The 22552-nt window shown below is 42.8% G+C and overlaps 1 protein-coding gene across 1 annotated transcript in view; it reads right to left on the bottom strand.

Annotated features, from left to right (window-relative positions):
- Positions 1-11627, bottom strand: part of LOC149440925 (interleukin-13 receptor subunit alpha-1-like) — a 109079-nt gene extending 97452 nt beyond the window's left edge. Inside the window, exon 1 of the mRNA XM_089657957.1 lies at positions 11301-11627. Coding sequence (XP_089514083.1) covers positions 11301-11376 — 76 coding nt within the window. The 5' untranslated portion in view covers positions 11377-11627. The remainder of the gene's footprint in view (positions 1-11300) is intronic.
- Between the last annotated feature and the right edge of the window lie 10925 nt (positions 11628-22552).

Genomic DNA, 22552 nt, shown 5'->3' with positions numbered 1-22552 from the left:
TTTTAGTGGTGATAACATGAGGAAGAGAAGTGGTGGAGTTGCGTAGTTGGATGCGTGTTTACCATATCTTATATAATTTTCCATAAAATGAACATTGTTTTATATCATGTGATCATTTAAAAGCTTAAATCCAGAAAAGCCTTTAATACACACTTACAATACGTATACTGTATTTAAACTGTGCTACCTGCCAACAGATTTGTACTTGTGTTCAGCCAGTCCTGTGATCCAAGCACCCTGTCAAACAGCATAAGCATTTCAAGGACCTCGCCTTTTATTAAAGTAAGTCTTTTCTAATGTAAAATAGATTGAAGTAGTCACATGTGATGCTAACAATAGGCAGGTGTGGTCGTAAATCACATTCTAGATGTACTATACTATTCTTAGAGGGTGAACGCTTATATTGCAAGTTAGCCCATACCTGGATTCGTCCAGAATCTTTTTTTTTTACAGCATTAGCCTGTTGCCACCATGTAACACATTTTGAGATAAAATTGCTGCAGCGCTACCCCAGTCCTACACTACTCCTACACTAGCATACCCCAATATACCATCAGGTTCATAAATATACAAATAAATAGTGTTGCATATCCAATTTAAAGAACTCTGTGTATAGAATAGAATAAACAAAAACTTATATAAATCATCCAAACTGAACTCTAAAAGTTCCAAACTAAAATGTTCTATAGTGAAACATAAATTGATTTATAAAGTGAATCCCTGAAATGTGTGATTATTTTCAATTATCACATTAAATGTTGTGATAAATATAATGACCAAGGAGGCTATTTGTAGCCAAAAGAAAATGTGAAAATAAATAAGTGAATCCCTGAATGTGGAATTTTTCAGATTATCACATTGATTTTATTGTGCGGTGATTAAAAAAGGCAAATAATAACCAGAAGACATAAAATTTGTGATATCACAACAAAGGTGATGTAAAAAAATTATAATAGTAAATAAATAGATCAAAGTGTCAAGTAAAAAATGTCCAAGAAGGGTAAAGTCCAAAGATATGTTGAAAGCACTGAATATTTCCAACGAATCAGATAGTGATGGTGTTAAATTCGCACGAAAAGCAGAAGGAAATTATCCATAATCAGCTGAATTGCCCCTCACCTCATTGAAGTGACCCAAAGGGCCAAAATGCCTGTTAGGAATCAAGAGTAAACATCCATGGCCTGGGCTCCCCTTCAAAGATAATAGGACTCAGCGGCGGTGATATCCCCCTCATAGGTAAGTGGAAGTACAGCAGGATCCCCCTCAGGGATGATATAGTAAGACTCAGCCAACTCACATCAAAAAGCAGGATAGAAACAGAAAGAGATCTCCCATAGTGTAATACTGTTTAATAATGTTTAAAAAATGTATAGCCAAATGCCCACTCACTTTTGTTAAGCATATACACAAGCTGAAATAAACTACATGCTATGGTTGTACTTGCATGGGCGTTTAGGGTAAAGCAAGATGGCGACCATGCTGGAACTACGTCACCATGTTCCTACACTTTGCGTCATGTTAACACGTGACATCCTCAGGGTGTGACACATATGTGCGCTGGCAAAAGAGTGGGCTTTACTGGCCATACGCCACACATATGCATCACCGGGCAGCTGATGTTTCTGTGCTGAGAGCGTGCTCACTGTCAAAGACCGTTCTTGGTCTGAACTAACATTTAATAGCTAGCGGGACTAGCACCCAATCATGTGATTACTGACAGCGAATCACAATGATCACATGATGACCAAACCTTCCTGCCCCAGGCATTCAGAACTGTTTAGAAGGATGCTGGAGCGAGCAGGAAGAGGTTAAACTAACCAGCACAGCTTGCTCACTAACCTATCTCCCAACTTGCTTATTGGGCAATAAAGAAACATCATAATTTTGATGAGGTCATCACTCGGCACTCCCCTCCTGTCTGCGTACTTCCACTGCTAATAAGCACAGTCACAGCACTCCCCTTCTTTCATTCTAAACCCTGCCTGTTTAAAGAATAAGTATTAGCTCTAGAGTGGGCTCTTGTCTTATGATATGTTCTGATTTGAGCAACATAGTTCATAAGGCTTACCTTAAAAAATAAAAAGGGCTAAATGCAAAGTCCAGTACTTTTGGAAGTTATTTCATTTTAGCCTACAATTAAAAGAGTTTGCATTGAATGTTATGTGTGAGGTGATTATAGCCGTATTAGTGCATTTGCGACAGGAACAATTGAGTACTGTCCGTGATACTTTTTTTATTTGCACTAACATACAATTTTGAGGACAAGCTTTCGGGGAATGTCCCCTTCTTCAGGTCTAAGCAGTACACTCAAAATTGTATGTTAGTGCAAATAAAAAAAGTATCACGGACAGTACTCAATTGTTCATTGTTATGTGTAATATTTAATGCATAGTTTGCCTTTTAACAGTTTATTGCTAAAAGATCATTTTCAGGATTTAGCAATATGTTTCTCTAGTTCCTCTCTTTAACCTCTCATTACACACAGCTGGGTGCCCCCCCACCACCACCTCTGCCGGCTGCGGCCTATAGATCTACATGGGTGGGGGAGACCCCAGCTGCATGTATTAAGGTAGCTAAGGAGGGAACTAACAAAATTTCAGCACATATTTCAATCCTTTATGTTGACCACAATCTTAGAAGGTCAGATGTTTGCATTTAAAGTGTAACTAAACTGTCTCAATAAACATAATCTATTTTTAATCTTTGCTGCTAGCCTTTGTAAATAGGTAGGAAAGTATATTAAATTTACTTGTTTTAACCTTTTTTTTTTTTTTTTTACATTTCTTCAATTGTTTCCTGGTTTCTGGTCTAGACTAAAATGATGTGATATATCCAAGGAATCTTCATGGGTGTTTTTTTTTACTTTCATCTGGAGATGGATGGAAAGGCTTTCTCAGCTGATAACACCGTCCTGGCTGCTAAGGTCAGATGGATTCCAGGAAGCAATTATTACATTAATCATCTGCCCTTTCTCAAGATGGCAGATGTGTTTTGAGACATGGATGGATGGATGGATGCGTGAGTTTGCTTTGACAATTTAAAATAAATTAAACAATGCTTTCAGTTCATGGTGCTCAGATACAGTTTGGTTCTGCTTAAAGCGGAGCTCCACCCAAAAGGGAAAGTTCCGATTTAAGTCTTTGTCCCCTGCTCCCCATTAAGGATTGGCACCTTTGGGGAGCGGGTACCCAAATGTGACAGGTACCCGCTCCTACTTCTGTTGCGATCGCCTAAGCAGAGCGGAAGTTGACCCCCCTCCCCTTAGTCTTCTGGGACACGTGACAGGTCCCAGAAGACTACTGGGCCATTCACAAAGCGCAAGCCTTCTCGCGCATGCGCAGTGGGCACCCGGCTGTTAAGACGCAAGCCAGGTGCGCACACCGAAGATGCCGGCGCCAGGGAGGGAAGATGGCTGGTGAAACCAGCTGTGGTGAGGACACTGCTGGACCAAGTGACAGCTAAGTGGCTGTATATTAAAAGTTGTCAGCTACAGTTTTTGTAGCTGCTGACTTTTATTTTATTTTTTTCCAGCTGGAACTCCGCAATCAGGAATTTCTGATTTTATCACATCTAAATATGCCACTAACTGCAGAGCAAAATACACAAAATAGTTTCACTTTAATGAAGACAGTCAGCAAGAAAATGATTGATGGAAAGAACTTTGTACTCTTACTGGAAGAATAATTAGGTCTCCCACAACAGATTTGAGCTTTTGTTAGACGCCAATGACTCATTTTTCGCTTGCCCTTATACCCTGCCTTTGATAATTACTTCTGCTAATCATACTGCATTCCTCATAAAATAAACAAGGCCTGATTGGGACATTGAGGTGAAGAGATATTGCAGAGTCTCTAGAGATGTAGGAAGTGACTCATAGATGAATTTCACACAGATATAAAATGTTGTCTTGTGAGCAGTAGCACTGAGGTTGTGAGGGGAAAGGGCAGCACTAGAAGCGAATAAGGCCCAGCTAGCTGCAAATATACTGTAAGACCTCTTTCACATAAACGTTCCGATCGAGTCCAACTGCCCTTTTTTCAGGCAGACCTGATCAGAACCTTCATTCTCTTCTATGGAGTGGCGGGTTAAAACGGACATGTGTCTGTTTACACCTGCCAACATTCAATCCGACCTGCAAAAAATGGACAGATGGGGATCCAAGGGCATTTTGGATTTTTAGCATGCAATTACTGCCAGCGGCTATGACTGCTAGCAGTCATCATTGTGCACTCCCGGGAGGGACGGCTTCCTCAACTCCCCTGTCAGGAGAACACAATAGCTCTGCAGGAGGGATTCCCCCATCAACACAGTCAGTGTTGTAGGAATGAAAATCGCATAATCATAATGGCCACCCTAAGGGCTTGTGGGAAGGTGCAGCGCGGTGCAGGCAGTAAATACACAGTCCGGTCGTAGCAAAACGTGAAGTTTGTGTTCAACAGAATGCCAAAGTTGCAGACACCCTGGCAGTAGATTACCGCTAGAGAAATATCTGACAGTTCAATGTACTTGGAAGTGTAGGATGAGAGGTTGCTGACAGCATCTGTTTCAGAGAGTGAAGAACAGTCTGGCTGGTCTGGATCCAAATGGGGAAGCTCCTTCCAGGACAGCAAGTCCCTAAATATTTTCCTCCTCTTCAGGAACCTTTCCCTACCACTAGTTACTTTCCTTGACCACTTGCCCTCCTGAGGATTTACCCCTCCCCCCCTCCTGACCAGGCCATTTTTACCATTATGGCACTGTGTTACTTTAACTGACAACTGCGCGGTCATGCAACGCTGCATGCAAATGAAATTTACGCCCTTTTTTCTCCACAAATTGAGATTTCTTTTGGTGGTATTTGATCACCTGTGCGGTTTTTACTTTTTGCGCTATAAAAAAAAGAACGACAATTTAAAGAAATAAACAATATTTTTGACTTTTTGCTATTAACCGCTTCCATACAGGGCACTTTTACCCACTTCCTGCCCAGGCCATTTTTCAGGTTTCAGCGCTCTCACACTTTGAATGACAATTGCGCGGTCATACAACACTGTACCCAAACTAAAATGTTAGCATTTTCTTCACACAACTAGAGCTTTATTTTGGTGGTATTTAATCACCACTGGGGTTTTTATTTTTTGCTAAATTAACAAAAAAAGACAGAAAATTGTGAAAAAAAAACACGTTTTCTTTGTTTCTATTATAAAAGTTTGCAAATAAATAATTGTTCTTCATAAATTTAGGCCAAGATGTGTTCTGCTACATGTCTTTGGTGAAAATAACTCAAATTAGGATGTATTATTTAGTTTGTAGGAAAGTTATAGAGTCCACAAACTATGGGATATATCTGAAAATTGATCAGTCCTGAAGTACTGATGACCAATCTAATTTCTTGAGGTCCAAGAATTTCAGAACAGTACAGATATCCTCCAAATGACCCCTTTTTGCAAAGTAGACAGTCTGGCATATTTCATAAGAGGCATGGCGAGTTTTTTGAAGTTGTAATTTTTTTAAAATTTAATTTTAAAAAAATTATTTTCACTATTTTTGTTTTTTACATACTGTCACCAGCGCAGTACAGCATCATCATATAACTGGCATGGCGGTGATCAGGGACACTGACTGGTGACAGTACAAAAAAAAAAATTTGATCATTTTTATTTATTTATTTATTTTTAATTTTTTATTATATTTTTTTCTCTTTTTTTAAGATTTTTTTTTTCATATTTCACTATGACCAAAGTAGTATAATGTTACCATTGTACTACTTTGGGGAAGTGATCAGTATTTTTTTTTTCTTTGCTATAAACAAGCATTTACCTGATTCATTCAGGGTTTTTGCTTTGTGCTTAGCTGTGATTTCGCCACTGCTAATCACATGACACAGCTGGGCTGTGATTGGCTCAGCTTGTGCATGTGATCGCTGTGACCATTCACAGCTAGACACACTTGTATACAATGGATGGCATGAAAGGAAGCCATCCATTGTATACAACTGTCATGTGACCTGCTGTGATTCGTCACAGCAGGTCACATGGTACTAGAAACGGGGCTGGTACACAGATTTGTCGGCCGTGTCCGAGGTACAGGGCCGGTGACAGATCGTGCTGCAAAGCGGCCCTGCAGGCAGGCGCAATGCGCTTGCCTGAAAGGACGCCATATGGCATCCACTCGGAGGGACGAGGTGTTTTGCTGGCCACCTTTGTGCTATTGGCCGGGCAGAAACTGGTTAAACATGTCCAGTAAAAAAAATTTAAAAGTCAAATTTCCCAATACGTGTAAATGAATTGGTTTACGTGAAAGTTATAGCGTTCACAAATGGCAGTATAGATACTGGATTTGTTTTTGTGGGACTGCGGCAGGCATTCTGACACTGGGGGGAACTGACTTGGTGTCACTGACAGCCCCAGTGATACCAATACAGTGATCAGTGCTAAAAAAATGACACTGATATTGTACTAATGGCACTGGGCAGGAATGGGTTAACATGAGGGGCGATCAAAGGGTTAACTGTGTTCTGGGTGTGTTTTACTATGGGGCCGTGTGTTTGTGCTTCACTGTAATCACACTGCTTTGCATGGCAGTGCTGGGCACAGCCATGCAAAGCAGTGTGCACAAGGTGACAGGGAGGAGAACTGTTTTGTTTACAAACAGTTCTCCTTCCCGTCAGAGATGCTCGGAAATCATCGGCCAGGACCCGTCGATCAACAGCCGCGGCGGCGCCCCCTGCCCGGAAATGCAAAATCACATATATATATATATATATATATATACGTGATTTTGCACACCCGTGCCGTGTAGCAGTGTATCTTCTATAGGGCGGTCGGGAAGCTGTTAACAAGCGGGATCTCTCTTCATACACTAGCCACGCGACCCAAGTGTATCAAAACCTAGGGGCCAGGGACCTAAATAGACCCTGCTAACCCAATATGGCCACAATTGGTCACATGGTTGCAGCAGATCCAACCAGAATGCTGCCCCACTGATCTAGGAAACCAGAGAGAAACATTATTTCTCCTGGAGTTCCTCTCCAAGCTGAGGTGCTACTAGGTTGACCGCCACCTGCAGTGGAGAAAACAAACTGCACCTGCCTACAGGCTTGTTCAGATGGGTGCTGAGGCCCGTTGTCCATGCTGAACTGCTTTTTGCTGCATGTGGATTCCACCCCAGGGCTGCATGTAGGTAACCTATAGAATTGGATGCAGACTCCGCTGCTCACCAGACATATCAAAATTTGACATGTGGGCAGGAGACACTGTGCGTTACGATCCATGAACCCACTCCTGCCAACATGTCATATTTTGATATGTGACTGTGTCTATGCAGCTGCTGCATCCACTTCTATATAGGCTGCCTGCACGTAGCTCCAAGGAGGATGCAGATGCAGCAGAAAGCGACTCCGCACAGAGGACTGAGCATCAGCACCTGTCTAAATGAGCCTTTATGGTGACCACACACATATCAATATGATCATTCAGTGTGATTAACTGACTGAACTAAACAGAAATGGACTTTGCTGTTGGCAATGTTGTTTGAATCACCAAAGTGAGTGCAGAAATCCAGATAAGACTGCTCACATACTATATGTATATTTAGACGTTTCCCTGAAGTTCAGCTTCCACAGCTTCACAAACTTCAAAAAAGCTGAGGGCTCATTTACACTGTCACCTTTTAATGCATGCATTGCAACATGCTAAAAACTCATGTGTTCAACTTCTCCATAATAAAAATAGTGTCTGTGCTAATCTCTGCTTTGCAATGCAGTGCAGTGTGCTCCAGGCACGGAAACCAAGCTGTCACTGGCAGCTCTGGGTCTTGTACAAATGATCAGGAGCTGGGAGGAACAGCTACTGATCACGTGATCAGTGTTTGTAATTACACAGTGACAGTGATCATTCAGTAAAACATATCCCTGTACTCTCTTTCTCCTTTTAAATGGAGAAAAATATACATAGTATCTTTTTCCCTTGTTTAGGAAAAAAGTTTAAAAAAGTCTGTGTTTAAAAATAAAACAATAAATAAAGATAAAATAGCTGTATCAGGGATTGATGTAGGTTAGTGTTAGGCCTCATACACATGATGAAAAAAAAAACCTTTTCAGAGCAGTCGCACAATAGTCTGATTGTCAGTACACAGCTTTCGAGAGCCAATCACAGCAGTTCATGTAAAATTATCTGAAGGGATGAGCACGAAAATTTCTCGTAAGATAATACAATGAACAATTTTTGTTTAATCAGTACAGTATTCTTTTGTAAAAAATTGAGTGATCAAGACCACGCATGCTCAGAAATGAAAGAATACATTACAATACATTACATCATGCCGGGAAGTCATATTCTGTCTTAAGAGAATTTTTGTAAGTCTAGTAACCTATTAATTTTCAATATGAGAGTAGCATGCAAAAAAAACACCGACGATCATCCCTCCGATATTCTCATCATGTGTAATAGGCTTTACACCCCAGTCACATCAAAGCCGTCAGTTACAGTGAAGTTGCACGATTTCAAAATTGGGTGACCTGCCGATTTCCTCGCGATTTGCAAGACATCTGATACAGATGTTTGTGCAAATCGCAACAAAAATAGTGCATGTACTACTTTAGAAATCAATGTGGCTCTGACCAAGTCGAAACCACACTGATATGACCGCTCTAATAGCGGACAATAGGGTGCGACTTGGCATACGATTTGCAAGTCACCTGGCATGCAAATCGCATCTGATTTGACCAGGGACTTAGGCTGGGTTAAAACCTGTGAGGGGTGATTGCCGCTGCAGGACCGCACCTGTTCCCACAGCTGCAACCCACCCACAGAATAAAGCGCTGCCACTCAGGAGATGCATTCGGATGCCATTAATCCTAATCGCACCCCTACGCACTGGAAATTGCACAGCACTTGTGGCTTTTGTGTGGCCAGTGTTTTCAAAAATGAAGCAGGGACCTTTTTCTTGTGTTTTCAGGAGGCACAGAAGTCCATTCAAATTAATGGGCTGCTGTGCCTGAGCAAAATGCGGTTCACTGAGCCACACAAGTGTGAACCTAGCCTTAGGCTATATTCACATTGGTGATTAGCGCTGGTGCGAATTGTAGCAGCAGTTGCCCCTGCAGCTCTCAGCGGGTAGGTGCAGCCGTCGGCCCTGTTCCCTATAATGACAGGTCGCTAGCGGCCATACCTATTCACAGCTCTCTACACAGACAGCGATTATGTGTGGTGATTGCATGCAGTAATCATTGTTGGATGCTCTTTGCATGCATCTAGCAGCAATCACTGGCTGTGCAGAGAGCCGCAAATAGGTGCAGCCACCAGTGACCTGTCATTATAATGAACAGGGCTGACGGCCGCACCTACCTGCTATACTTTTTTGGGCTATTTTTCCTTTGATAATAATAAAAAAAAAAAAAAAAAAACAGGAAATTTATCACCAAATGTAAACCTGGATTTTCCCTGGAAAAAAAAGGTATAATTCACCTGGATGCACTTGCGATGATATGTACAGTTTTAATGACACATGCCAAAGTTACAAAACTGCAATCAGGCATTAAAATCTGTTTTTCCTTCAGGCATTAGGTAGTTAACAGCCCTTTCACATATCTTTAATGAATTACTCCCAGTATTAAATAAGACCCCCCATCATTAACTATTACAAGCGAAGAATGAAATGAAAAGTAGGTAATAGTCATCGCATTTAACTGGACTTGTTCTGTAATGCTGAAGATATTTCGCAGCTCATGGCAGCCACTTGTTCACTTCTAATGAGTGCCAGGAACATAACATTGACACAGATTAGAGTGGAAGAAGTTCTCTCATCTCCATCTACACTTATCTATACTCCTATCTTCTAAGGAACACTGGATGCAATACTGTTACCATAATCTGGTTTATTGTCTCAACATTTACTGTAATGTCCAATGTAAACTCTGCAACTGCATGAAATTGCCACTCAGTAGTGCGGCATTTACAGGGTTGAATCAGGCAGTAAGTAGTGGGCAAAACTCCTCCTCACTGCCTGTCAAATTCCTCATTGGATCACTCTTCAGAGGGCACTGCACATGTAAACAAGCCTTAACTCCCATGTTTTTATACTCCAATGAGTCCGATAATTTGGATTATTTGTCCTCAGGTGAGCTGTAGGGCAGGGAATGACCTGACCTGCAGTTCACTGTAGTACATAAAGTGAGAGTTCAGAGTTCTGGTTAGAGATGAGTTCCAAGCTCATCTCTAGCACTCAGCATTACAGAACAAGTCTAGCTGAATGTGGCTAAAGCTGACCATACAGTGATTGGAAGTTGTCTGATTCAGCAGGGACTAGCTGTATTTCAGTCCCTATATGGCTGTCCCTACTCAATAGAAATCAGTCTTTTGATCAACTCCTGTTGAAGGGACATGTTAGAAAATGTATCTTGATCATCATTTTCACCTCTGATCAATGTATTCTGACAGCAGTGGGTCCTACCGTCAGAATACAATTACTATAATACAGTGGGGAATTCCTTCATCCACCTTGCTTGTGTGGATGGAGGAATCTGTTTGTTTTTTTTCCTGCCCTCCAGTTGAATACAAAAAAACCTATGTATGACCAGCTTAAAGCGGAGTTCCATCTGGGAAACAAATAAAGTCAGCAGCTACAAAAACTGTAGCTGATGACTTAAAATACAGCCACTTACCTGTCCCTTGGTCCAGCGGTGTCCTCACCACCACTGGTTTCACTGGCCGTCTTCTCTCCCTGGTGCCGGCATCTTTAATGTGGGCACCCAGCTGTGACAGCTTGTGGCTTCACAGACAGGTGCCCACTGCGCATGCGTGAGAAGGCTTGCGCTTTGTGAATGGCCCTGTCACGTGTCTTATAAGACTACGGGGAGGTAGGACCACTTCCATTTCCGATCGTCTAGGTGATTGCAGCGGAAGTGGGAACCTGTCGAATTCGGGTACCCGCTGCCCAAAGGTGCCAATCCTTAATGAGGAATGGGGGACAAAGCATTAAAGCGGAACTTCCCTAAAGGTTGGAACTCCACTTTAACTACTACTAGTTGTGACATGACCTGGGAAATTCAGAACCTTCACACAGACAACATAAATAGTATAATTGCCTGAATTAGAAATCGAACACTTGATGGGTCACTGACCCCATGGACCTTCTAATTTTGTTTCCTAAAACATGAACTAATGTCAAACAAAGATACCATACAACACACTAGAAAATCACAATCACACTAAACTGATGTGAATGTATAATATATATGTGTCAAGGACTGTGTAAAATTGACGGTGCTATATAAGTACCTGTAGTAATAATAATAATGTGTTACAGTAACTTGTACTCACCATTCCTAGAAGCTGTAGAAGCCACAAAATACAGCATTAGTACGGTCAATCCTAGGTGACAGAGACATGTTTCCATTTCTGGGTTAAATTCAGATTAGAAGTCAATATCTGAGCCCCAAACAACTGAGCAGTCCTGGAGTCTTTACTGTTTTAGAAGTTTTTGCACAGAAAGAATAAGGAAATGTTCAATTTCCAGGAAAACACGCTTCCTCCTACAGTGTGTCCACCCCTTTCCTCCCACAGGAGTGGAAACCAGCCTCCTACAGAAAAGACTGCCAGAGCTGTCAAAATCCAAAACACAGCAATTCACTTCTGTTTGCTGGGCAATGATTTCTGAGTGCAGAGATAAAGCAACACTGGCTTGCGTGCACACAGACTGATCACTTCAGTCTAATCAAAACCACAGATCTTGTGGAAACACCCATACAATCATTTCCTCAATGTTCCATACTGGTGGTGAGAGTTTATTATTATTATTTTAAAGAATAACAAACCCTAGAGGGAAGGCAAAACTTGAAAAATTACTTAGGAAAAAACAATCAACATTTCGGTGCTGTCCCACTGTATTATTAACTAGATGACATTACACTGAAATAAAGTGCACTTGTTTTTTATATACACATATATATATATATATATACACATATATATATACACACATACACACACCCTGTTCCAAATTATTATGAAATGATATTTTTCTCATTTACCTAAATAATTGATGTAAATAGCAGTCAGTATTATTCTCATGTTATCAACTATTAAGAGTACAATTCAAATTTTATTGAACAAACCTCCTAATGATAACAGTATTTTTTTTAAACATAAAAAACTTCCAATGCACTGTTCCAAATTATTACGCACAGTAAGTTTCAAAACACTTTATAGGTTGTAAAGAACTGAAAATTGTCATTTGTTGTGTTTGCAGCATATTTACTGAAATCAAAAGCTATTTCAATCAAACTTTTAACAACATTTTAACTTTTTAACAGGTCACGTTACATTTTAACCGTTTCAATACCGTGCAATTTTACACCTTCCTGTCCAGGCCATTTTTCAGGTTTCAGCGCTCTCACACTTTGAATGACAATTGCGCGGTCATACAACATTGTACCCAAACTAAAATTTTATCATTTTCTTCACACAACTAGAGCTTTCTTTTGGTGGCATTTAATCACCGCTGGGGTTTTTATTTTTTGCTAAATTAACAAAAAAAGACCAAAAAGTTTGAAAAAAAAACACATTTTTCTTTGTTTCTGTTATAAAAGTTTACAAATAAATAATTGTTCTTCATAAATTTAGGCCGAGATGTATTCTGCTACATGTCTTTGGTGAAAATAACCCAAATTAGGATGTATTTTTTAGTTTGTAGGAAGTTATAGAGTTCACAAACTATGGTATAGATCTGAATATTGATCAATCCTGAAGTACTGACAGTCTAATCTAATCTAATTTCTTGAGGTCCAAGAATGTCAGAATAGTACAGATATCCCCAAATGACCCCTTTTTGCAGAGTAGACAGTCCGACGTACTTCATAAGAGGCATGGCGAGTTTTTTGAAGTTGTATTTTTTTGTCATAATTTTTCGGAAAATGAAAAAATTAAAAAAATTATTTTCACAATTTTTTTTTTTACATACTGTCACCAGTGCAGTACAGCGTCATCATATAACTGGCATGGTGGTGAACAGGGACACTGACTGGTGACAGTATGAAAAAAAAAAAATATATATATATATATTTTTTTTTCTTATTTTAAATTTTTTATTACATTTTTTTTTTTTTTTTAAGATTTTTTTTCATATTTTACTATGACCAAAGTAGTACAATGTTACCATAGTAACATTGTACTACTTTGGGGAAGTGATCAGTATTTTTTTTTTTTTTTTTACACAATTTGCTTATAGCAAAGAATTACTTTGCTATAAGCAAGCATTTACCTGAATGAAATCGATTCATTCAGCCTTTTTTTTTTTTTTTTTTTTGTGCTTAGCTGTGGTTTGGTCACAGCTAATCACATGACATGTGCATGTGATTAGCTGTGACCATTCACAGCTAGGCACTAGTATACAATGGATGGCATCATGAATGAAGCCATCCATTGTATACAACTGTCATGTGACCTGCTGTGATTGGTCACAGCAGGTCACATGGTACCAGCAACGGGAGCCGGTACTCGGATCTGTCATCGGCCGTGTCCGAGGTGCACGGCCGGTGACAGATCGCACTACTGCGCCGCTCTGCATTAGCGCAAACTGCGCATGTGCGGGAGCACACCAAATGGCGTGCCCCCGGAGTGCAGAGACACTTTTGAAGCTGCCAAACGGTTATTGGCCGGGCGGCTAATGGTTAACATAGGACCCCTTATTTGATAGCAGCTTCACAAGTCTTGCATCCATTGAACTTGTGAGTTTTTGGACAGTTTCTGCTTGAATTTGTTTGCAAGATGTCAGAATAGCCTCCCAGAGCTGCTGTTTGGATGTAAACTGCCTCCCACCCTCATAGATCTTTTGCTTGAGGATGCTCCAAAGGTTCTCAATAGGATTGAGGTCAGGGGAGGATGGAGGCCACACCATGACTTTCTCTCCTTTTATCCCCATAGCAGCCATTGATGCAGAGGTTTTCTTTGTAGCATGAGATGGTGCTTTGTCATGCATGAAGATGATTTTATTACGGAAAGCATAGTTCTTCTTTCTGTACCAGGGAAGAAAGTGGTCAGTCATAAACTCCACATACTTTGCAGAGGTCATCTTTACACCTTCAGGGACCCTAAAGGGGCCGACCAGCTCTGTTCCCATGATTCCGGCCCAAAACATGACTCCCCCACCGACTTGCTGATGTCGCAGCCTTGTTGGAACAGGGTGGCTGTCCACCAACCATCCACTACTCCATCCATCTGAACCATCCAGGGTTGCACGGCACTCATCAGTGAACAGGACTGTTTAAAAAATTGTCTTCATGTATTTTTCTGCCCAATGCAGCCGTTGCTTGTGAGCATTGGTTAGTGGTAGCCGAATAGAAGGTTTATGCACAGTTGCAAGACTCTGGAGGACTCTACACCTTGATGTCCGTGGGACTCCAGAGGCACCAGCAGCTTTAAATATCTGTTTGCTGCTATGTAATGGTATTTTAGCAGCTGCTCTCTTGATCCGATGCATGGATCTGGCAGAAATCTTCCTCAATGTGCCTTTATCTGCACGAACCCGTCTGTGCTCTGAATCAGCCACAAATCTCTTAATAGTGCGATGATCACACTTACGTTTTTGTGAAATATCTAATGTTTTCATACCTCGTCCAAGGCATTGAACTATTTCACTCTTTTCGGCAGCAGAGAGATCCTTTTTCTTCCCCATATTGCTTGAAAATGGTGCTCTGCTTAATAATGTGGAACACCCTACTTTAGTAGTTTTTCCTTAAATTGGGCTCACCGGCCAATCTAATTATCTCCGGTGTCCGAGATTGTTTTCAGGGATCAAAAGAGCCCTGAGACATAATGCCATCCATTAGTTAAACTGAAAAACAAAATATTTAATCTTTGTGACACTTAAATAGAATTTGCATAATAATTTGGAACACGGTGTAATATATATATATATATATATATATATATATATATATATATATATATATATATGTATATGTATAAATAAAAGTTCCAGTTTGACTTGAACGCCCCTTGTATGTATGTTTGTATATTATAGCAGTTCTGGGCACTCTCACAGTGAGAATCAGGGTTATACCCCAGGATTTTCAACCATGCAGGTTGAGGGGCTCCAGAGGATTTACTTAATGCAGAGGAAACTGGCTTTTCAGTTTCCTCGTTTTTCTGTAAAGTCCGTTTTGGGATCTGGAGCCTGGGGATTTCAAAGTGATCTGGGAGGGATGAAATCTCCAATCCTGGGTCCATGTTTTATGAACTCCCAGCACACTACTTGTACAGGTGTGTGCAGGGCTTTAATTACTAACCTGACTAGGGTTCTGGGCTACACCCTGGCAGACAGGAGGGCATTGCCCAGGAGTCAGGAGAGCTCCACCTAGGAGAGGTGGAAGCCAGAGCAGCAAGAGGCTGCTAGCTGTGTGCTAAAAGCCATTTTGGAAGGAGTCTGTAGGAGACAGCTGTGAGCCTAAAGTGGAAGGCCAGAGTGGCAGAAATCTGTGTACAAGCCAGGAAGCTGATTATTTGTTTCATTTGTTTGATGGTGGATACCCCTGCATGGGAAGCATGTTGTGGAACTTTCTTTTAAATAAAATTGAGCTAAAGGGCCTTTAAAAAGGAATAAAGCGAGTGGCTGTGTGCTGGAAAAAGTCTACCATTTGAGGCTAGTTCTCAATATATATATTGGAGAATCGGAGGAACTGCAAACTAAGCAGCGATAATTTACTTCTGTTTAGTAAACTGATATTTTACTGTAATCTCGCGAGATTATAGAAAAAGCAGCCGTTTTCCAGCGTTTGTAGATAGTTCTCCCTTCGTTTGGAGAACTGATCTACACCGCTTCATAAAAGGCATTGGCAGAAGAACTGTGTTCTCTGAGAATTCTGGCGAACTGAGCAGCGATCATTTACCGCTGGTTCATAAACGGACACCTAAGTGGTTAGCACTTCTGCCTGGCAGTACTAGGGTTGCCGGTTCAAATCCCAACCACAGCACCACCTGCCTGGAGTTTGCATGTTCTCCCTGTGCCTGCGTGGGTTTCCTCCAGGTACTCCGGTTTCCTCCCACACTCCCAAAGACATGCTGGTAGGTTAATTGGCTCCTGTCTAAATTGGCCCTAGTATGTGTATGTATGAATGTGAGTTAGGGACCTTAGATTGTACACCCCTTTAGGGTTAGGGACTGATGTGAATGTGCAATATATATATGTAAAGCGCTGCGTAAATTGATGGTGCTATATAAGTACTTGAAATAAATAAATATATATGCACACATACACACACACACACACACAAACGGCGTTCAAGTCAAATCGGGACTTTTCATTTTACAGGTATAAAAAGGGATGCTAGCATGGCAGTACTACACGCAATAGTAAGTGGCAAGTGTGTCCTATTACTGATAGGCGGTGCGCATGTCGCGGGTCAGTCCAGAGACCGTTAATAAAGATGGTACACAACAGTGTCAGTGCGTGCATGGAACAGCATGTGGTGATGACGTTTTTTGTGAACGAAGACATAAAACCCACAGACATCTACAGAAGACTTCAAGCACAGTATGGTGATGAGTCACTCAGCCGCAGTAAGACATTTGATTGGTGTAAACGTTTCAAAGATGGCCGTACGTCTGTCAGTGATGATACTGGCCGTGGTGGTTCCCAGCCCACAGCAGTCATTCCTGTGAACAATCAGTGCATGGAACCTGGTCCTGTATAATCAACGCATAACCTGTCATGAAATTGCACAAGAGACAAATCTTTCTGTGGAAATGGTAACAACAATGATGATGAAGTGAAGCAGGCTGTCCTAGAATGGTTCAGGCATACTGACAAATTTTTGTATGCCGAAGCTTTCCAGGCATTGGTTAAACGCTGGGATAACTTATAGAAACTTCTCAAAACTTACGGCCCTTGTGTGTATGTAAATATATATATATATATATATATATATGTGTGTGTGAAAAGTAGAAAAATTGCTGCTGCGCTTGTGAAATAAAATATTATGAACCTGTGTGATGCAGCAGTCCTAATTGTGAACACATAAACACAAATTTGGAATAAATAGCATTTTGGACCGCGCATAAATCGTGCAAACATTATAAACTTAATAACAAGCCATATATAATGAGTGATAAACCGTAAACATCTACAAGCTGGTTTTAGTAAACAGTCCCAGTATGTGAAACATAGTGTAAACGTGATAGATTTTTGATTGTGAACTCCATATTAAAGTGACAGGTGCTCCACTGTGCTAAAACTGGTGCCCCACTCCAAAGTTCTCATTTTGGTGCACCACTACTGCACAGACTATGTACAGCACAGTGATGATGTCACTATTACTTTTACAAGGAGAGGGGGATTTCTGGTATTAATTTAACCCCTGGGAAGGATCATTGGTTACCATTAGCAATGCCATCTAGCCCCTGTGCCGATATATCGGTTACCATTAGCAATGCTGTGGAGTACTTGTGAAGGAACACAGGTCACCAACCGAACGCTGTTACTGGGCTAATCCCAACAAAGCGCAAGTGACCATCCTAGAGATAGGTGGTCATGGGATGACGGTGAGTGCAAATCCATGTGGGGCACCAGTCTGAGCACAGTGGAGCACCTGTCACTTTAATACGGAGTTCACAATCAAGAATCTAGCACATTTGCACTTTATGTTTCACATACTGGGACTGTTTACTAAAACCAGTTTATAGATGTTTACTGTTTATCACTCATTATATATGGATTGTTATTAAGTTTATATTGTTTGCACGATTTATGCGGTCCAAATGATATATATATACATACTGTGACAGTAGGCAGGTGAAATCACCTGGTTGCGTCCTGGATGGATGATATATTTGTCCGAGGTTCAGGCTTTATGGGGATTTGTACCACTAGAGGGAAGTGCTGAGTCCTTCAGCACTGAGGTAATGAGCCCAGCTGAAGGTAGTGGGCTCATTACCACCTGTATAAAACTTCCCAGAGTGCTTAGGGAGTTGCTCCACCCTGGAACCAGACTGTGCCTGAACTGTCTGGGGAGCTGACCTGTTATCTGTGTGCAGAGAGACCAAAGCCTGTGTGGCTAGCCTCCAAGTACTAGCAACTAGGTATAGCAGCAGGCTGTACCTAGTGGGTAGCTAGGGAAAGCTGTTGTTGCAGTAAGTAGCCAAGTGGCCAGGATTTATTTTGATGTTTCTTTTTGGTTGACCATTTTTTCTGTAAATATTGTAAATAAATTGCACCTGTTTGTGTTCACCTCCACTACTGTTGTGCTGTGCCTATCTTTTTGTGTTGTGCACCCATCCAGGGGGTCACACACACCCGCTGCCGAGCTAACCCTGTTACATATGGTGGAGGATGCGGGCAGTTGTGGTAACTAAAGGCCAGCATGGAGGAGATAATCAGACAGTTGGCTCTGGCCAATGCCAATCAACAGAAGGCCTTGGAACAAGCAGAGGTCCGCCATAGGGAATTGCTGGTGCAACAGGACCAGAAACACCAGCAACAAATTGAGGCTGTGGTGAAGCAGCTCCAGCAGAGGCAACAGACTGAGGCTGGTAATACACCATCATTTTGTGTGGGCCGTTTATTGCCAAAAATGACTGGAGATGATGATCCTGGGGTGTTTCTAACCACATTTGAACGGACTGCTGAAAGGGAAAAGTGGCCTAAAGAACAGTGGGCTGGATTGATGGCCCCATTATTAACTGGAGAGTCGCAAAAAGCTTACTATGACCTGGAGCCGGACCAGGCCAAAAACTACGATGTGCTAAAAGCGGAAATTTTGGCCCGATTGGGTGCTACCCTCGCTGTCCGTGCTCAGCGGGTACATAATTGGACTTTTCGGCTTGGGAAACCTCCCAGGTCACAGATGTATGACCTCATTCACCTGAGCAGGAAGTGGCTGCAGCCAGAGACTTTGACCGCCCCAAAAATTGTGGAACGTGTCGTCATGGATCGGTTCCTAAGGTCTCTGCCTAATGCTATTCAAAAGTGGGTCAGCCATGGAGACCCAGAGACCGCAGACAAGCTGGTGGATCTAGTGGAGAGATACTTGGCTACTGAAGACCTGACCTCCTCTTCCAGAGACTCGCGGACTTTCCACCCTAAGACCAGACCATCCCCAGCGGCGGGTAAGATCACTACAAGGGGTGAGGGTGGAGAGAGTGAGAGGGTGGGAGTATTACCCAATGTCTGGCAAGAGCGGCCAGGAAGGCCAAGGCCGCAAGAAGCGGCGAAAAAATTTATTTGTTACCGCTGCCGGCAAGAGGGACATATTGCAGCTAATTGCCCAGTGGTGGATGAGCCTATACAGTGTGACTTTCTGAGCAATAGACGTCAGTCGCTGTTTGCGACAGTGGTATGCACGGCCAGCCCGGGCACTGAGAAACATTTGTGCAAGATGACTGTTAATGGAAATAATATTGTGGGGTTGCTGGATTCAGGTAGCCTGGTAACCTTGATAAGAGAGGAGATGGTCACTACCAAGGTCTCTGGGCATAAAAAGGTGGCGGTGATTTGTGTGCATGGGGACACTAGGGAGTATCCCGTGGCTACTGTGTTTTTTGAGACCCTCAAAGGTAACCTGTCTCATCAGGTAGGATTAGTACCTCACTTACCACATGATGCCATTGTGGGGAGGGATTTTCCAAAATTCTGGGAACTCTGGGATTGTTCTGACCCCCCCCCACTGTCTCCCCTGCAGACCAGGAAGGTGAATCCCAGAAAGCGTCTGAGTGTGGTGAGGTCTCTCCCAAGTTCCCCTTGTCGGTACTAGCTGGGGAGACCCAAGGAACTGGGGAAGAGCCCGCCTCCTCAGATGAAAATCTGCCGGTTGTAGAGTTCTCGGACTTAGAGGTGCATAGGGAAAATTTTGCCACCGAACAGCTGAAAGACCCCACGCTGATAAAAGCCCGGGAAAATGTAGTAAAAGTAGATGGCCAACTAGTGAGTCCTGAGAAAACTGCTGCTTATCCATACTTCCTTGTGGAAAGGGACCTACTCTATCGAGTTGCTCAAGGGGCAGAAGAAACCATTGAGCAACTGCTGGTGCCCAGACCTTACAGGAAGTTGGTGTTGGAGTTGGCCCATGGACACATCCTTGGGGGTCATTTGGGGGCAGAGAAAACACGGGAAAGAGTACTGCAGCAGTTCTATTGGCCTGGGGTCATTAAGGAGGTAGAAAATTACTGTTCCTCTTGCCCTGTGTGTCAGAAGTCGGCCCCTATGCCCCATTTCCGTAGTCCCCTGGTACCTCTTCCCATCATTGAGGTCCCCTTTGAAAGGATTGCCATGGATTTGGTAGGTCCGCTGGTGAAATCCGCTAGGGGGCATCAGTACATGTTGGTCATACTAGACTATGCCACCCGCTATCCAGAAGCAATTCCACTCCGAAATACCTCTGCCAAGACAATAGCTAAGGAGCTATTCCTCGTTTTTAGCCGAGTGGGTATTTCAAAGGAACTGCTGACGGATCAGGGAACCCCCTTTATGTCCCGGGTGATGAAAGAGCTGTGCAAACTGTTCAAGGTAAAGCAGTTGCGCACCTCTGTGTATCATCCCCAAACTGACGGGTTGGTGGAAAGGTTCAACAAAACCCTGAAACAAATGCTAAGGAAGGTGGTAGATAAGGATGGAAGGGGTTGGGATTATTTAGTACCCTATTTGATGTTTGCCATCCGGGAGGTACCCCAGTCCTCTACAGGGTTTTCACCATTTGAGTTGCTCTATGGGAGACACCCAAGGGGGCTGTTCGATATCGCCAAGGAAACTTGGGAAAGTGAGAGTTCTCCCCACCGGAGTGTGATTGAGCACGTCGCCCAAATGCAAGATAGAATTGCCCAGGTCATGCCTATCATAAAGGAACATTTGTCCCAAGCACAGTTAGCGCAGCAGAGGGTGTACAATCGGGGGGCCCAGACCAGGTCGTTTGCTGAAGGAGATAGAGTGCTAGTGCTAATCCCTACGGTTGAAAGCAAATTCCTGGCCAAATGGCATGGCCCATATGAGGTGATTGAGAGAGTGAGTGAGGTGAATTACAGGGTCAGACAACCAGGAAGGCGGAAACCTGAGCAGATCTACCACATCAATCTGTTAAAGGCCTGGAGGGACAGGGAATCCCTAGTTGCTGAGGTTTTGTCACCAGCGCCATCTAACTGCTTGGTTCCGGAGGTTGGAATAGCAGTCACGCTGTCTACAATTCAAAAACAGGAGGCTAAAGAGTTTGTGCTCCGCAACACAGATGTTTTTTCTGAGCTGCCGGGACGAACCTCGGGGGTAGAGCATGACATTATCACCCCACCGGGGGAAAGGGTAAAACTGAAACCCTACAGAATCCCAGAGGCTCAACGGGAGGCAATACATGGGGAAGTACAGAGAATGCTAGATTTGGGGGTGATAGAGGAGTCCCAAAGTGACTGGTCCAGCCCCATAGTGTTGGTGCCCAAACCAGATGGGAGCTGGCGATTTTGTAACGACTTTCGACAGTTGAATAAAGTTACAAAATTTGACACCTACCCCATGCCAAGGATAGATGAACTAATCGACCGACTGGGAGCAGCCCGGTACATGACAACGCTAGACTTGACAAAAGGTTATTGGCAAATCCGCCTAGCTAAGTCAGCAAAGGAGAAGACTGCATTTGTAACCCCAGAAGGGTCATTCCAGTATAAACGAATGCCGTTCGGGTTACAGAATGCACCGGCCACCTTTCAGCGAAAAATGGATCAGATAATTCGTCCCCATCAGAAGTATGCTGCAGCGTACTTGGACGATGTGATTATCCATAGCGCAGATTGGGCCTCACATTTGCCAAAAGTTCAGGCTGTGCTAGACTCAATACGGAAAGCTGGGTTTACGGCCAACCCAAAGAAGTGTACGATCGGACAGGAGGAGGCCAGGTACCTTGGGTACACTATTGGGAGAGGGGTAATAAAACCTCAGATAAACAAAGTGGAAGCAATACAGAATTGGCCACGCCCAAAAAACAAAAAGCAGGTACGGGCTTTTCTAGGAATTGCTGGCTACTATCGGCGATTCATTCCCCATTTTGCTTCTATGGCAGTACCCCTAACCAACCTGACAAAAGGGAAGGAGTCTGTCATGGTTAAGTGGTCCCCTGATGCTGAAGCAGCCTTCCTGTCTTTAAAAAGGGCCTTATGTAGCCAGCCAGTCGTATACTCACCAGACTTCTCAAAAGACTTTGTGGTCCAGACGGATGCATCCAATGTTGGTTTAGGAGCAGTGTTGTCCCAGGTTTGGCAGGGGGAGGAGCACCCAGTAATCTATCTCAGCCGAAAGCTAAAGTCTCACGAGGAAAATTACGCCACGATTGAGAAGGAGTGTTTAGCGGTAAAGTGGGCCCTAGATTCCCTTCGGTACTATCTGCTGGGCAGACATTTTGACCTGATCACAGATCACGCTCCCTTGAAATGGATGGCTCAAAATAAGGAGACCAATAGAAGGGTAAATAGGTGGTTTCTGGCCCTACAGGAATTTACCTTCACGGTGAAGCATCGCCCTGGTGTTCAGATGGGAAATGTGGATGCTTTATCCCGGGTACATGCCTGCCTGGCTACTGGTGTTACAACCCCAAGGTTGAAACAAG

Source organism: Staurois parvus, unplaced genomic scaffold, assembly GCF_062004578.1.
Source record: "Staurois parvus isolate SC_StPar_1 unplaced genomic scaffold, SC_StPar_1.0 ptg001045l, whole genome shotgun sequence".
NCBI classification, from domain to species: Eukaryota; Metazoa; Chordata; class Amphibia; order Anura; family Ranidae; genus Staurois; species Staurois parvus.
The sequence above is the reverse complement of the archived record's forward strand: the minus strand, read 5'-3'. Positions and strand labels throughout refer to the sequence as shown.